A 15347-nucleotide genomic window follows, 5' to 3' on the forward strand; every position below is an offset into this window, starting at 1 on the left:
AGAGATGTCTTACTTAAAAAATCAATTTTAATAATATTTAAAATTCTTACATTGACCGATGAGGCACTTTCTACTTCTGTTTTGATAATTTTGTTCAAAATATTCTTGTATTAACTTCGGTGAATAGTTAGTTTATGTATTTATTTTTCCTGATTTACTCTTTCATCTCCTACTCTAGTACCTTTCTGGGACTTAATAATCACTCTTTGACATGCCAGCATGCTGCAGTGTAGAAGATTTAACTTTAAAAGCAAAATTATATTCCTGTTAAAACTTCCCCTGGAGATCTTAGGGAAATTTTCTCCCAGTTTTGGGTACAAATGTGGGTCAGAAAGCAATTTGTTTTTTGATATTTCTGGAAATTCCAAATCACAACATGTCATTCTTCAAAAGCAGCTGTGGGCCCATACGGTGCACTATCTATAAGGAGACCCATTTTTTGCCACTGGGGATAATTCTGTGGCAGAAAAATGTGCCTGCAAGGGAACCCCGGAACATTTATAAATGGTTTAGGGTGAAAAGAGAGTCTGATGTTCTCAGAGTACATCTAGTTTTGGTATAGGGGTGGTTAATGGCCATTATTGAAAACTAGTAATAATCTGATGAACTCAAAGCATGCATGCTGGCAGACCCCGTCCTGTGACCCTGTCACTGCACTCCTGGTGAGCCATTACAATTTAAACTAAATCGTACGTCACTGCAGAACCATGCTGTCTCTTGAAAATCCGTGAATCCGGAAATAAAGCAAAGACAGCCTCCTCTTCCCCTGCTGCCTGTTTTGCCGTCTATATCTTCACTATATTTTAGTTTGATCAGGAAAAAAATACGAAAATTTCACTTATGTTGACTACATAGTTGTAATATTTTGCATTCAAATTGAGAAGCAGCACCACCTAATCTTACTGTTTATCCATTATTTTAGTTCTACGTTTTGTAATAACACCAGATGGACACTGACCAGGCTCTTTCCTGGTTAAAATGGTGCATTTTTAATAGTGCACTGTCAGCTATAGCTTAGCAATAATGTTCCCCAATACCAGAGACAGGATAATAACAATATTTTACATTTACTCAACATTTTTGTGAGTTTTCTTATTTGATCCCCTGAACAACACTAATAGAGTAAATATTACCTCCTGTTTTATAGATGAGGAAACTGAGGCTCAGAAAGAGGTTCAGTGAGTTGCACAAAATTATCTGTTAGTAAATGGGAGGAAAGAAACCCTACTCATGCAGTTTTTCATAACCTCAATTCTGTATTCTTCGTTGATTGTGAACCTTTGTGGTAGAGACTGGGGAGGACAGTACCAGCTCCAAAACAAATTGTTCCCCAGGGGACCGACCATCCAGGTAGGTAGGCAAAACAAGATGGTAAAATAAGATGGTTAAGAGACAGTGCACCGCAGTGTATGTTCAGCGTTAGGTGGAATAAGGAAGAAATCCCTGTGGATCGGGAAAATTTCACAAAAGACGAATGGAACTGATGATCAAGGAATCGACCTTTTAGGCAGAGGTTCTCCAGCCTGTATAATGATAAGGAGGTGAAAACAGGCAAAATATGGTGAGTACAGTGAGAAAACCAATCTGATTGGGCAGTAAGTTTGTGTAAGAGAATGATGAGAAAGGGCAGGGGAGTGGGATGAGGTTGTAAGGATTTGAAAGCCAGCCCAATGAATTTGTTCTTAATTGTCTGTGGAAGGTGTGTGATTGGGAGATGGGAGTGGAGAGCCCTTTGCATTGGATATTAGAGAGAACGGAGTCAGGGAAACCAGGGAGGAGGCTACTGAAATAGAACAGTCTGAGGTCTGGCTTTGATGAGGTTGGTGGTAATGGGACTATAAAGGAAAGACCAGTGGACAAACTTGGTGACTGATTGGAAATGAGAGGAGAAGGGCCCACTATATATTTGACTCAAGTATGCAAACTACTATGCATTGTTATTTTCCTTATTGTTTTTTATAAACTTGCTCCTCTACATTTTTATTTGATTGCTTCTGTTCATTTATTCAGAAGACTTTTAAAAATATAACTCCAACTTTTTTAGATTTAGGGGGCACACGTGCAGGTTTGTTACATGGGTATATTGCATGACACTGAGGTTTGGGGTACAAATAATCCTGTCACCCAGGTAGTGAGCATAGTACCCAAGAGGTAGTTTTTCAGCCCTTGCTTCCCTCCCTGCTTTAGTAGTCCCAGAATCTGTTCCCATCTTTATGTTCATGTGTACCCAATGTTTAGCTCCCACTTATAAGTGAGAACATGTGGTATTTGGTTTTCTGTTCCTGCATTAATTTGCTTAGCATGATGGCCTCCAGCTGCATCCGTGTTGCTGCAAAGAACATGATCTCATTCTTTTTTATGGCTGCATACTATATATTCCATGGTGTGTGTGTGTGTGTGTGTGTGTGTGTGTGTGTGTGTGTGTGTATCACATTTTCTTTATCCAGTCTATTGTTGATGGGCACCTAGGTTGATTCCATGTCTATCATGAATAGTGCTGCAATGAACATATGAGTGCATGTGTCTTTTTTGTAGAACAGTTTATCTTCCTTTGGGTATATACTCAGTAATGCAGTTCCTGGGTTGAATGGTAGCTCTTTTTTAAGTTCTTTGAGAAATCTCCAAACTGCTTACCACAGTGGCTGAACTGATTTACATTCCCACCAACAGTGTATAAGCGTTCCCATTTCTCTGCAGCCTTGCCAGCATCTGTTATTTTTTGTCTTTTTAATAATAGCCATTCTGACTAGTGTGAGATGGTATCCTATTGTGGTTTTGATTTGCATCTCTCTGATGATTAGTGATAAGCATTTTTTCGTATGCTTGTTGGCTGCTTATATGTCTTTTGAGAAGTATCTGTTCATGTCCTTTGCTCACTTTTTAATGGGGTTATTTGGTTTTCACATGTTAAGTTGTTTAAGTTCCTTATAGATTCTGGACATTAGACCTTTGTCAGATGCATAGTTTGCAAATATTTTCTCCCATTCTGTGAGTTGTCTGTTTACTCTGTTGATAGTTTCTTCAAAAGATATTTTTGAGGACCTCCTATGCTCTACGGTTTCAGATCTAGATGATTTCTGTGTGTATAGCCTTCTAAAAATACAAATGTACACAAATGAATAACAGTTTATGTTTAAGGTGCAACTACTAGGAACGCCTCAGTTACAAGTGGAAATTGATCCCTTTTTAACATGTGCAGAAGAAGCCATTTTAGTTGAGGCCTCAAAAATATAATTTAGTAATCAGAACCAATCAACATTTGACACAATTTCATACACAATGATTTTAAGGAATTAGTGATGCTGAGATTAAAGCAACAAGTCATAGAGCTTGGCATATTTTGGTAAAGGTTTGTTTTGCTATTGGACAGGCTGACTTCACCTCTTTTGAACTTTCTATTTATAAATGTGGCTAAGCCAGGCAACTAAAAATTTATTGACCTTATTGCTATTGGTTATGATAATTTGTGTGCGGCATTACATAATAAAATTACATATTTGGATAGCAGACATCCTTAAAGTGATTCTAGAGGTTTTTATTAAAATCCAAATCTTTTTATAGGTTGAGTAGTTCCAAGGAACTACACTTTTATTAAAAATGTTCTCTTCTGTTGACTTGTCAGTGTAGCCTTGGGCTGTACAGGCTATATGTTATTTCTGAAAATGAGAAATGAAAGTAAGTTAAGTTTTGTCTTTGTGAGTGATCAATCAGAGTGAACTTATGCAATATTATTATTTTCATTTGCTTTGTTTTTGTCATTTTTAAGAAACAGAATTCAGTATGAGATCTTATAAGATTTGCATCATCATGGAATATTTTCAAATACCTGTTATATTTATTTATTTTTATTAAAAAAATTTTTTTGAGACAGGATCTCACTCTGTCACCCTGGCTGGAGTGCTGTGACATAATTACAGCTCACTGCAGCCTTGACTTCCTGGGCTCCAGCCATCTTCCCATCTCAGCCTCCCGAGTAGCTGTGACCGTAGGTGCGTGCCACCACTCCCAGCTAATTTTTGTATTTTTGGTAGAGACAGGGTTTTGCCATGTTGCCGATGCTGGTCTTGAACTCCTGAGCTCAGGCAATCCACCTGCCTCGGCCTCTCAAAGTGCTGGGATTACAGGCATAAGTCACCATGCCCAGCCTATATTTATTTTTTAACAGCACAAATGTTCCTTGAAGGTTAGATTTAGCTAGCCGGTTGGCATTTGTTGGGGGAACAAAGGGTTAAATAAAATGTACTTTACAAAATTGAATTGAAGCAAAGCATATATTTAATATGATTAGGGCCTATTTCCTACATAGAAGAGTTTTGTTTAAAATACACCATGACCAAAAGCTTAATTATCAAAATAAAACAAGAAGCATAAAGAGTTACAGGCTTCTAATATTTTTTTCAGCCCCAGTTCCCTTCACACAGTTATCAGCATGTTTAATTTCCATGCATAATAGCACTAGTTATTGTTGTCATTTGTAAAGGGAGATTAACAGATAGTAAGTACAAACAAACCCAAATAAGCACTGAATAGAGAGGTGACAAAGGAAAAAAGACCTCCTTAATGTTAATTATAACTGGTAGGAAGTCTAGACAAATTATATTATCTGTTTTCCATATGATTTGAAAGGACATTTAGTTAGTACCTCTGTCAGAGTTAGAGTTAGGTGCTTGCTTTAAAAACAGGTGAGATGATAACTTAGCATGTCCGTGGTTGGCAGCTCCCCCAGGGAGTTGTGAAGTCGTAGTAAATTGACAGAATCAAGTTTCAAAAACATCTGAAAAGAACTCTATAGTTTTTGAACATTATATTTTAAAAATTAAATAATTTTAATATCCAGGTTATATTTTGGAACTGAATAATTTCTTATCTCAAAACATGATAGTTATTACCTGTCTGCTTATTTTTTTAGTTTTGTTTAGAATTGGATGAATTACAACTATGGTTGGCAGTGTTAACTAACTACATATTCCAAAGCATGTAAAGCCTCAGATATCAAATTTAAAGTAACAAACCCAATGAATGATAAAGGAGTGGTCCAGTCCTGTATGGTTTGTTTCCTTTATTAATATACCTAAATGGGTACTTCAAGAAAACAACTAGTCTTACCTTTAGTGTTTATAGGCTACATTTAAAATGTAATACCTGTTCTTGCTGTCAGCTCCACTATTCCCCACTGTATCTCCCATGCCTAGAACAGACTAAACTGAAGTATCTTGTTTCTCTGTCTCCCTCCCTCTCTCTTTTTTTTTGAGACGGAGTCTTGTTGTGTCACCCAGGCAGGAGTGCAGTGGTGCAATCTTGGCTCACTGCAACCTCCGTCTCCCGGGTTCAAGCAGTCAGCCTCCCGAGTAGCTGGAACTACAGGCGTGTGCCACCACACTCGGCTATTTTTTTGTATTTTTAGTAGAGACGGGGTTTCACCGTGTTAGCCAGGATGGTCTCCATCTCCTGACCTCGTGATCTGCCCGCCTCGGCCTCCCAAAGTGCTGGGATTACAGGCGTGAACCACTGCGCCCGGCCAGTATCTTGTTTCTTTAATTCTAAGGAGCTGATTGTGAGCTGCACTCTTGACTTAACAGCTTTTTTGAAGGAAACTAAAGTACATTATTAAGCTGTACATGCCCATTATAAATGCATCTGAGTTTCAGAAATAGTAAAACGTGAATATAAATGTCTCTCTAAATCAAGAAGATGTTGTAATACACCCTCAAAATTAAACAGCTGCCTGTGACTCCAAAACACTGATTGGTTCATGATCTTTTGCTGTGGTAGTAGTAGTTCATCTCAGACACTAATCTGTCCCTTCTCTGTATTGTTAGCATTTATAGTTGGTACCACACAACTTGGTTCTTAAAGCCAAGCCATACTGAATTGCTTTTATAGTCTTTATGTGTGTGGACCTTGCTTTCCTGTTTAGATTGTAATTTCCTAAAACTGTACCTGGGGCCCTTTTGCCTATTCTTCACAATATTTAATGTAATTCTGGGCATATATTACAAGTTTCATTAAGGGCTCATTGAGACCCTCCCTGTACTTGAAAAGCTCATATTAAATTTTAAAATAGTTTAGCCTTGAATGAAGGTAGGAATAATGCTTACTGTGGGTGTATTGACTAGATGAATTTTACATTCTTTAAAGGTAGCATAATTTTTTTATTCATACAGATCTATAATACACTTTCCCTTTTTGTGATAGTCTTAAATGGAGCTAGAAGAACTGATTCTTGGTGCTTTCCCCTGAGTTTTGTTATAGCTACTTCCAGAAAAGCCTATTCCGAGGAATGAGGTCAAACGGCACAGCAGCAAGTGAGGGCATCCCTCAGCTTTGGATTAACACCACATGGAAACATTACTAAGTGGCAGACTAAAGTACCTGACATAATGAACGAACACTCATGTATATACTGCTCTTATCTAAGGGGAAAAGACCAACAAGTTGTTCAGTCTAGAAATAGGATATGGGGTTATGCATGTTATTGATTCCTTTATTAATGATAACTCAGCATAGCTCTTTCTGGCCTGCATTCTTTGACATACATTGTTCTTTCTGTGTAAGTTGTCTTTTCTGCCTTCTCTACTTACCAAACTTCCACTCATTTTTCAAGACCGGTTCAGAAGTTGCCATGTCTCAAAATGCTCCAAGATCTACAGATAGTCAGGTCCCTACTGGGGGCTCCACAGGTGAGAACACCATAAGACAAGGGAGCAGCAGCATACCGTGTTCACCTTTATACCCCAGCACCTCACCCTAACATTTGCCTTATACTTACGCCTCTGTGGCAATGCATGTAGCACGAAAGCCCACAGACCTTGGTGCCTTAGTATGAACAGATGAACTTTGACCCCATTTGTGATGTCTTACCTCCTTTGTTTAACAGATAACGTTTTATAACATAAGACTGATTTAAGGTCTTAGGTATATTCTTATCACATCACTATGAGAAAATTCAAACAAGATCAGCAAGGGAGAGTAACTGAAGAAGGAAGGTGAGAAGAGGGTTCTAAAAGACAGAGAAGTGAGCGATAGCTGTAGTATTTCAAACCTCTGGAAAATAGTGGTCAGTTGAAGTTGTCCTTGAAAACATTGAAGCTAGTTTTATGTCTCTAGAAAGCACATATAAGAGAATCTATTTTTGTTTGCATGAAATAATTGATTATTAAGTGTTTCTTTTATGCCAAATATAATCCTAGACACTCTAAATGTGTTCCATCATTGCAACAACGGTATACGGTAAGTACTGTGGTATCCATTTTACAGAGAGGGAAACAGCGCAGTAATTAAGTAACTAGCCAGTAGTCACTCAGCTATTGGGAAGGTTATACATGTATGTGGTGCATTCTTTACTTTGGTAATGGTCTTTACTAATGAACTAAAACACATTGGTTTACATTCTGCCTGTAGTAGAAGTTTTTGTTGGGAAGTTTTGATGTATTGGAGTGAGGAAGGGTGTTTCTTTTAAGAAAAAAAAAATAACATCTCATGTGATTTTCTTTTTTTTTTTTTTAACTTAATGGTTTTCCTAACTTCTAAGTTTGGGGCATAGATCTATCTAATTAACATGTCAGGAGAGAGAGATAACTAGAGTTATGTCAGAATTTCTGAGAAAAGATTAAATAAAATGAGTCTATCTTGATAACCAAAAAAAGGTTTATTACTTGTATTTGTCGATGGTGATAAGTCTGAAGTTTTCCCTTCTCTCCAGGGCTGGTTGATATGTGAAGAGCCAACCTGTCGCAATCGAACTCGTCACCTTCCCCTTCAATTCTCCCGAACTGGGCCTCTTTGCCCAGCCTGCATGAAAGCTACACTTCAACCAGAGGTAACAGTCTCATAATGCTAAAGAACCATGTAGAAGAGGGTAGAGGGCTGCTTGCTTTGAGAAGTAGATACTGAGTATTTGCCCTATGAAGATGCCCTACTACCATATGCATATACTAATCTTATTTTTAAAAAATACAGATTTCAGAAAGATACATGCTTTCTTTTTTTCACATGTCATGAGCAATACTATATTTATATTTAAAAGGGAAACTGACTAATTCTCATATGAGTTATAGATTTCTTTGGTTGCCACTACATAATTACAAAAGAAGACATGGCCATTCCATTCTAGAAACTGCTATCGTCTTTGGGCTTGATCAGAATCCCATTTGTAAGAGCCAGAAATCCTCCCAATTCTGTACCCTGAATGGTTTATTTTGTGGGGTTTTTGGTCCCCTCTGCTGGATTAATTGTTTATAAGTAGCTGCATAGATGAGTAGTTCTGAAGCCATTTTTCTTTGTTTTTTGTTTGCTTGTTTTTTTTTGTTTTTGTTTTTTTTTTTTTTTGACGGAGTCTTGCTCTGTTGCCAGGCTGGAGTGCAGTGGCACGATCTCAGCTCACTGCAACCTCAGCCTACCGAGTAGCTTGGGACTACAGGCGCGTGCCACCGCGCCCAGCTAATTTTTCTATTTTTAGTAGAGATGGAGTTTCACCATGTTGGCCAGGATGGTCTTGATCTCTTGACCTTGTGATCCGCCCACCTTGGTCTCCCAAAGTGCTGGGATTACAGGCATGAGTCACTGCACCCAGCCTGTTTTGTCTTTTTGAGATGGAGTCTAGCTCTGTCGCCCAGGCTGGAGTGCAGTGGCAGGATCTCGGCTCACTGCAATCTCCGCTTCCCATGTTCAAGCGATTTTCCTGCCTCAGCCTCCCGAGTAGCTGGGACTACAGGCGTATGCCACCACACCTGGCTAATTTTTGTATTTTTAGTAGAGACAGGGTTTTACCATGTTGGCCAGGCTCATCTCGGAGTCCTGGCCTCAGGTGATCTGCCTGCTTCAGCCTCCCAAAGTGCTGGGATTACAGACGTGAGCCACCGCACCCGGCCACTCAAGCCATTTTTCTACCTTAATATACACACCTGAGGTGTAAGACATACTATCATTAATGACTCCCAACTAGAAAGCATGGCATCTGGAAACACTTCTCTGGTAATTAAGATGCCTTCCCTCTGTTGACCCCTTTGAGCATCTTCGACCCAAACAGCATTTTCCAAACTGTAGTGAGAAGTTTGCAGGTCCTTTGAGCAAAGAGGGTTTCGTGATCAAGTATATCTAGCAGATGCTGGGCTAGCTAAAATTAAACAAGTTTATTGCAGATCTTTTCAGAACCTATAATATGATAATGTGCAATCTGTCTCACTAGGACAGGTCCATAATGTGCCTCACTTTCCAAATTTGTCTAGCCTGAAGATTTGTAAGGTTTTTAGTGAGAAGAAGGTGAGACTTGGGAACCTGTTGTTTATTTACTTACTTCTTAAATGCAGAGGCAGGCCTATAATCAAGTTTTGACTTCAAATTTTCCTGCTGAAAAGGGTTGATACACAGACTAGTTTTAGAAAAATATGTACACACAGTTTTAGAAATGGAGTCCTGCTATGTTGTCCAGGCTGGAATGCAATGGCTATTCACAGGCGCAATCATGGCTCACTACAGCCTTGAATTTGTAGGCTCAAGTAATCCTCCTGCTTCAGCCTCCTGAGTAGCTGGGACTACAGGCATGTGCCCAGCTGAAAATATTTTATTTTAAAATAATAATGACTTAATTTTAGGATAATACATCATTTCACAAAATTTGGCAACTAGTCAGGAACTGCAAATAGCTACCATCGTTGTGTATTCAGTTGTTCTTTTGCATATCCATATGTATTTTTTTACATGGTTGCCATCACAATGAAGATATGTACTTGTATCACATTTATCTTTTGTCAAGCATTTTTTCTGTGTTGTACTTCATTTTCAGTACGATTTTTTTTTTTTTTTTTTTTTGAGACAGAGTCTTACTCTGTTGCCCAGGCTGGAATGCAATGGTGCGATCTTGGCTCACTGCAACCTCTGCCTCCCAGGTTCAAGCAATTCTCCTGCCTTCGCCTCCCGAGTAGCTGGGACTACAGGCGCGTGCCACCATGCCTGGCTAGTTTTTGTATTTTTAGTAGAGATAGGGTTTCACCATGTTGGCCAGACTGGTCTTGAACTCCTGACCTTGTGATCCACCTGTCTCGGCCTCCCAAAGTGCTGGATTTACAGGCATGAGCCACCACACCTGGCCTCCAGTACCAAAAATTTTAAACACAAATTTAACTATACCTTTCATTGGGCATTTTAGGCTACTTTTCAATATCTCTACTTGAAATTTTGTGATGAATATTTTTCTGCTTAAATGATTTTTTCTTTATTTGACATTTAGGATAAATTCTTATCAACAATACATACATACATTGCATAAATACAATATGGTCATGATTTATATTGCCAAATTGCTTTCCTAATGGGCTTTCCCAACTTATACTGTATACCAGTACTTTATGAACATACCAGTTTTACCATAGCCTTTCTAACATTTGGACACTATCATTTATTTTTTAAAACTAATTTAATCAGCACAAAAAGTTCCTTGCCCTTTTTTTGGTATACCTTTGATGATTAGCAACTTTTTAAAAAATGTGGAATGTTAGAATTAGCTGTCATATTGAATTATTTTTACGTCATTCTTGTCTCAAGACTTGCATCAGCAGGTGCAGAGAGAGAACAAAAGTGTATGTATTTAGTGTGACTCATCAATCCGGTTGTAGGCTTTAGGGGAATCACCTTGCTTCATGAACTGATGCTGCCTTTGAGACTTTTTAAATATCTAACTCATCAAGTTAAGTTCAATGAAAATCAAATTGCTTCTTAGAAAATCAACCAGTTTTATGATTGCATTCTTGGTAAGAGAAGGTAAAAGGTTAGTCTATAATCTTAGATCGTTAAGCTATTAGACCGATACATTTCGAGGATGATGTTGATAGTGGTTTAGTATATCAGGTTATCTTTTAACATTTATTAATCTTTTTAGATTTCAAAGTGACTTGTTTTTTTCTTCATATCCTTGTCCTTCTCAAAACTGCAGCGTTTTAGACATGTGTTTCTCAAGGTTATCAGCTACTCTTCCCAAGGAGAAGCTTTCATAGATTAGCTCCTCTGGTTCCAGTGCTGCTCAGGACATGACCCTATGGAGTTACTCAGTTTCAGAGCAGGCTGGTTGGTGATACTTTCCTTAGCCATTCCTGACAGGGACCTTGACAGTGGGACTCAGAACACTCTTATGTACTCGATTTTGAGTTGCTAATAATGGGCGAGGAATTTCTTAATTCTATTTGTGAGGTTCCTGGGCTTTTCTGGTAGGAGGGAAAAATGCATTTTTCCAAAGATAGTTCTAGAGAAGTTCAAAAAACAGTTGTGCAATGGACAGAATTATTGTAATCACCAGAGGGTTTTCCAAAGTATCTATTCTGCAGGATTATACTCATCTGGTTCTCAAGTTCTCAGTTGCTCTGTCTCAATCATACCTTACTTTCATTTAATAATTATTTATTAAACAACTGCAACTACATCCTAGGCACTTTGCTAGGTGCTAGAAACATGTTAATGAACAGAACATTTCTTTATTTATAAAACTATTTTAACATTACACAGATTATATAAAATTCTATAAAGTTGATATCTGTGGGCAAAAATAGGCATTTATAAATGCCCATTTGGACAGAACACTAGACATTCCTAGTGCTAGACTAGTGGGAGCTTTAAATATGTTGTTCAAGTTTGATGGTAAAGCACTGGCCTCTTACTGTGCCAGTCTTATCTGCACATAATAAACCTATTCTCACTTAGTCCTGGGTTGCAGTTGACTTGAGTACTTTCCAGAATTGACTTGGAGTAGGAAAGCTGGCTCTTCTGCTGGCTCGCATTGCCAGAGTTAGAAGAAGAAAGCCGGGACAGTTTTTTTCTCAGGGTTTTACACGTGTATCTTCTCTCTTCTCAGATATTTCATTCATATATATATATCTATATATCTATATATCTCACAGTTAAGTTTTTTAGGCTCATGGAAATTCCCAGTATACAAGTTGCTGCTTAAGACATATATTCCCTGAGTATTCTTTGCTATATAAGAGGTGCATTTAAATACGAGAGTGAAAATTTTGATGCATGTTTAAGTTACTAAGTAAATAGAACCCTCTTTGACAGGATCATTCATGTGCCAAACCTCAGCGTCACACAATATACCCATGTAACAAACATGTACATGTACCCTCTGAATCTAAAATAAAAGTTGATGTTATTTTTAAAAATCGAACTCTTTCATACTGGTGATAGAGATGAGACTTACCCAAGTTAGGCAATAAATATTTTAGTATCTCTTTGTTTTAAGAATGTGGTTTTGACTTTTTAATATGGTGAAATGTGTATGGATGTGTATGGAATCCCTCCACAGAGGATTCTGTATTAGTAATTCACCAAAAATAAAGCTTTCTGGTTTTGTTGTTGTTATTATTATTAATCTTTCATTATCGAACTGGGATTTCAAACCAAATTAAACTTTTTCTCATTAACATATTCATTCTTGATGTAGAGCTGAGAAGATGTCTGTATGTGACTCTCACGATCATGGTAGAAATAATCTGTCGAAACTGTATAGTCCCTGGGGCAGGAGCAGTATAGTGGAGCCCTTTATTCAATTATTTAATCAACTAAATTTCTTGAAGGTCACTTATAAGGAAAGCAGTGAAATGACTTCTAGTCCTACTTTGAGAAACCCCCTAGTGTTTCTCACATTTTCCTCACTTGTAAAATTGCTAAAGTCTATTATAACAGAACACATAATGTGTACCATTGTAGGACTTCTGTCCTTAAAGGGAGAGGAGAAATAATGAACTTATAATCATTATATGTTACCATCTCAAAATGGCTATGGCTGAACAAATTGTTGATTTGATGAGTAGGTTAGGGACAGTGAGAATGTTGCCAAGCTACCTGGGACAGTTTCTTTTTTCAGAAGAAAACATGAAAATAATTGTGGTCTCTTAAGGCAATAAGCATGAGTCCATGTAGGAAGAGAACCTTAGAACTATGACCTAAAGTCTTAAACCTAGTCATTGGTTATTCTCTAGTAGGAAATGGTGGTTTACCATGAAGGGTCTTTTGGAGCTCTCCTTTGTTATTTTGACATGCATATTTGATGCAAAGAGATTACTAAATTCTATTTACAGCTTCTCTTACTGCCACACGGGTGCTAGCAACCTTTTTCAATTTACTTTTTTTTAATTGGGGTATAATTGACATAACATAAAATTAAGTATTTTAAAGTGAACCATGCAGTGGCATTTAGTACATTCACAATGCTGTGTGGCTACCACCAGTATCTAGTTCCAAAACATTTTCATCACCCCAAAGAAAATTCCATATCTATTAAGCAGTCCCTCCCCATTTCCCCCTCCTTCTAGCCCCTGTTGTCACTATGGATTGTACCTACTTTGAATATTTTCTTTAAATGAAATTATACGATATGTAACCTTTTGTGTCTGGCATCTTTCACCTCGCATAACATTTTTGAAGTTCATCTGTGTTGTAGCATGTATTAGTACTTCATTCTTTTTTATGGCCAAATAATATTCCATTGAATAGATATGCCACAATGTGTTTATTCATCCATTGATGGACATTTGGATTGCTTTGTCAGTACACTTTTAAAGTTTATTTTTAATTAAGTAGACAGGTCTTACATTTGGCCTGAATTTTTTTTTCTGTAGCTCACTCATTGGTCCTACCTCAGCTGAATGGTACCACACAAAGCTAGACTGATCCCTTTTTCTGTCTCTGCCTTCAGTAAGCACTTATTCAGCACCTATTCAATGCCCACGTTATGAGAGCCTCTTAGACATATAAAAGTAGCTGTCTTCCTGAGTGTTCCCTTCTAGACCCAATATTCCTGAGTCTTCATTTCTCTAGAGCTCTGCTTTCAGAATAATGATCTTAGTAAAGACTTTGTGTCTTGATAAATTGAGGAGCCCAAAACTGCATGCGGTATTTTAGGTGCTCTCACTAGCACTAGTATGGAGCAGAGGAAACCTGTCACTGCTACCTTTTCTAGGTAGTAAATTTCTGTTAAGTCTGTTCGGAGTTGTGTTAACTTTCTTGGCATCCATATTTGCAGTGTTTTTCGTTTTGAGCATTCTCTAAATTAAAATGCCTAGCAATTTTTTTTGTACATGCATCTGCTAAGCCATGTCTTATCATGGATTTTTTGGACCCAAATGGCTTATTTAGACCTAAGTGTAAGACTTCAGTAGGTAGTATATTAACAAAGTACTACAAACTAGGTGACTTAAAGTAATAGAAATGTATTACAGCTCTGGAGGCTAGATGTCTGAAATCCAAGTGTTGGCGGGGCCATTTTCCCTCTGAAATTTACGGGGAATCCTTCCTTGCCTTTTCTAGCATCTGCTAATCCTTGGCTTGTAGATGCATCACTTCAATCTCCACTTCTGTTGTCACATGGCAGTCTTCTTCCCTGTGTGTCTCTTTCTCTTTTTCTTATAAGGACACTAGTCTCATATTGGACTAAGGCCCAGCCTAATTCACTGTAACTTCGTCTTAATGTGATTTCCTGTACCAATACTCTATTTTCTTTCTTTTCTTTTCTTTTCTTTTTTTTTTTTTTTTTTTTGTGAGACAGAGTCTGACTCTATCACCTAGTCTAGAGTGTAGTGGCACAGTCACAGCTCACTGAAGCCTCGACCTCCTGGGCTTAAGTGATCCTCCCAAGTATCTGGGATTACAGGCATGTGCCACCATACCTGGCTAATTTTTATATTTTTTGTAGAAACTGGGCTTTGCCATGTTGCCCAGGCAGGTCTTGAAATCCTGGGCTCAAGCGATCTGCCTGCCTTGACCTCCCAAAATGCTGAGATTACAAGCATGAGCCACTGTGCCCAGCCCCGCCCCTATTTTCTAATAAGGCCACATTCATAGGAACTCGGGGTTAGGACTTGAACGTATCTTTTTAGGAACACAATTCAACCCATTACAGGTAGGAATTGCACTGAGCTAAAAGTAATGGAGACCAAAACTAACAGTAGCTTCAAAAGAACAGACATTTAATTCTCTAAGAAACATTCATTCCTTATCATGTGAAAGAAATCCAGGTTTGGGCTATCCAGGATTGCTCTTGTGGCTCCACAGTGTCATCAGGGCATAGTCTCTTCCTGCTCTTTTCTGTCATTCTCAAAGTCATGATGTGTTCCCAGGAGACTGCACACGCTTCTGAAGCCATCAAAGGGTACAAGATGGAGAAAAGGCTGAAGGATCCAAAGGATGTGCTTCCCAGCCTTGTCAGTTCTTTATGCAGCCTTTCTAGAAGTTCCATTCAATACTCTTGCTTGCATTTCGTGGGCTAGAAATTAGTCATGTGGAAATAATTGCTCTTTTTGTTACTAAAGAAGGAAGAGTAGACTGGGTATTGGGGACCAACCAGCACTCTATGCAAC

The 15347-nt window shown here is 38.1% G+C and overlaps 1 protein-coding gene across 3 annotated transcripts in view; it reads left to right on the forward strand.

Moving 5' to 3' along the window:
* The window catches only part of POLA1 (DNA polymerase alpha 1, catalytic subunit), a 301525-nt gene that overhangs the window by 184943 nt on the left and 101235 nt on the right, over positions 1-15347 (forward strand). For all 3 annotated transcript variants that reach the window (XM_008972990.6, XM_055106901.2, XM_003819586.6), the window contains exon 35: positions 7703-7819. In XM_008972990.6, coding sequence (XP_008971238.1) covers positions 7703-7819 — 117 coding nt within the window. The remainder of the gene's footprint in view (positions 1-7702; positions 7820-15347) is intronic.

The sequence above is a fragment of the Pan paniscus genome, chromosome X (genome assembly GCF_029289425.2).
Source record: "Pan paniscus chromosome X, NHGRI_mPanPan1-v2.0_pri, whole genome shotgun sequence".
Taxonomy (NCBI): Eukaryota; Metazoa; Chordata; class Mammalia; order Primates; family Hominidae; genus Pan; species Pan paniscus.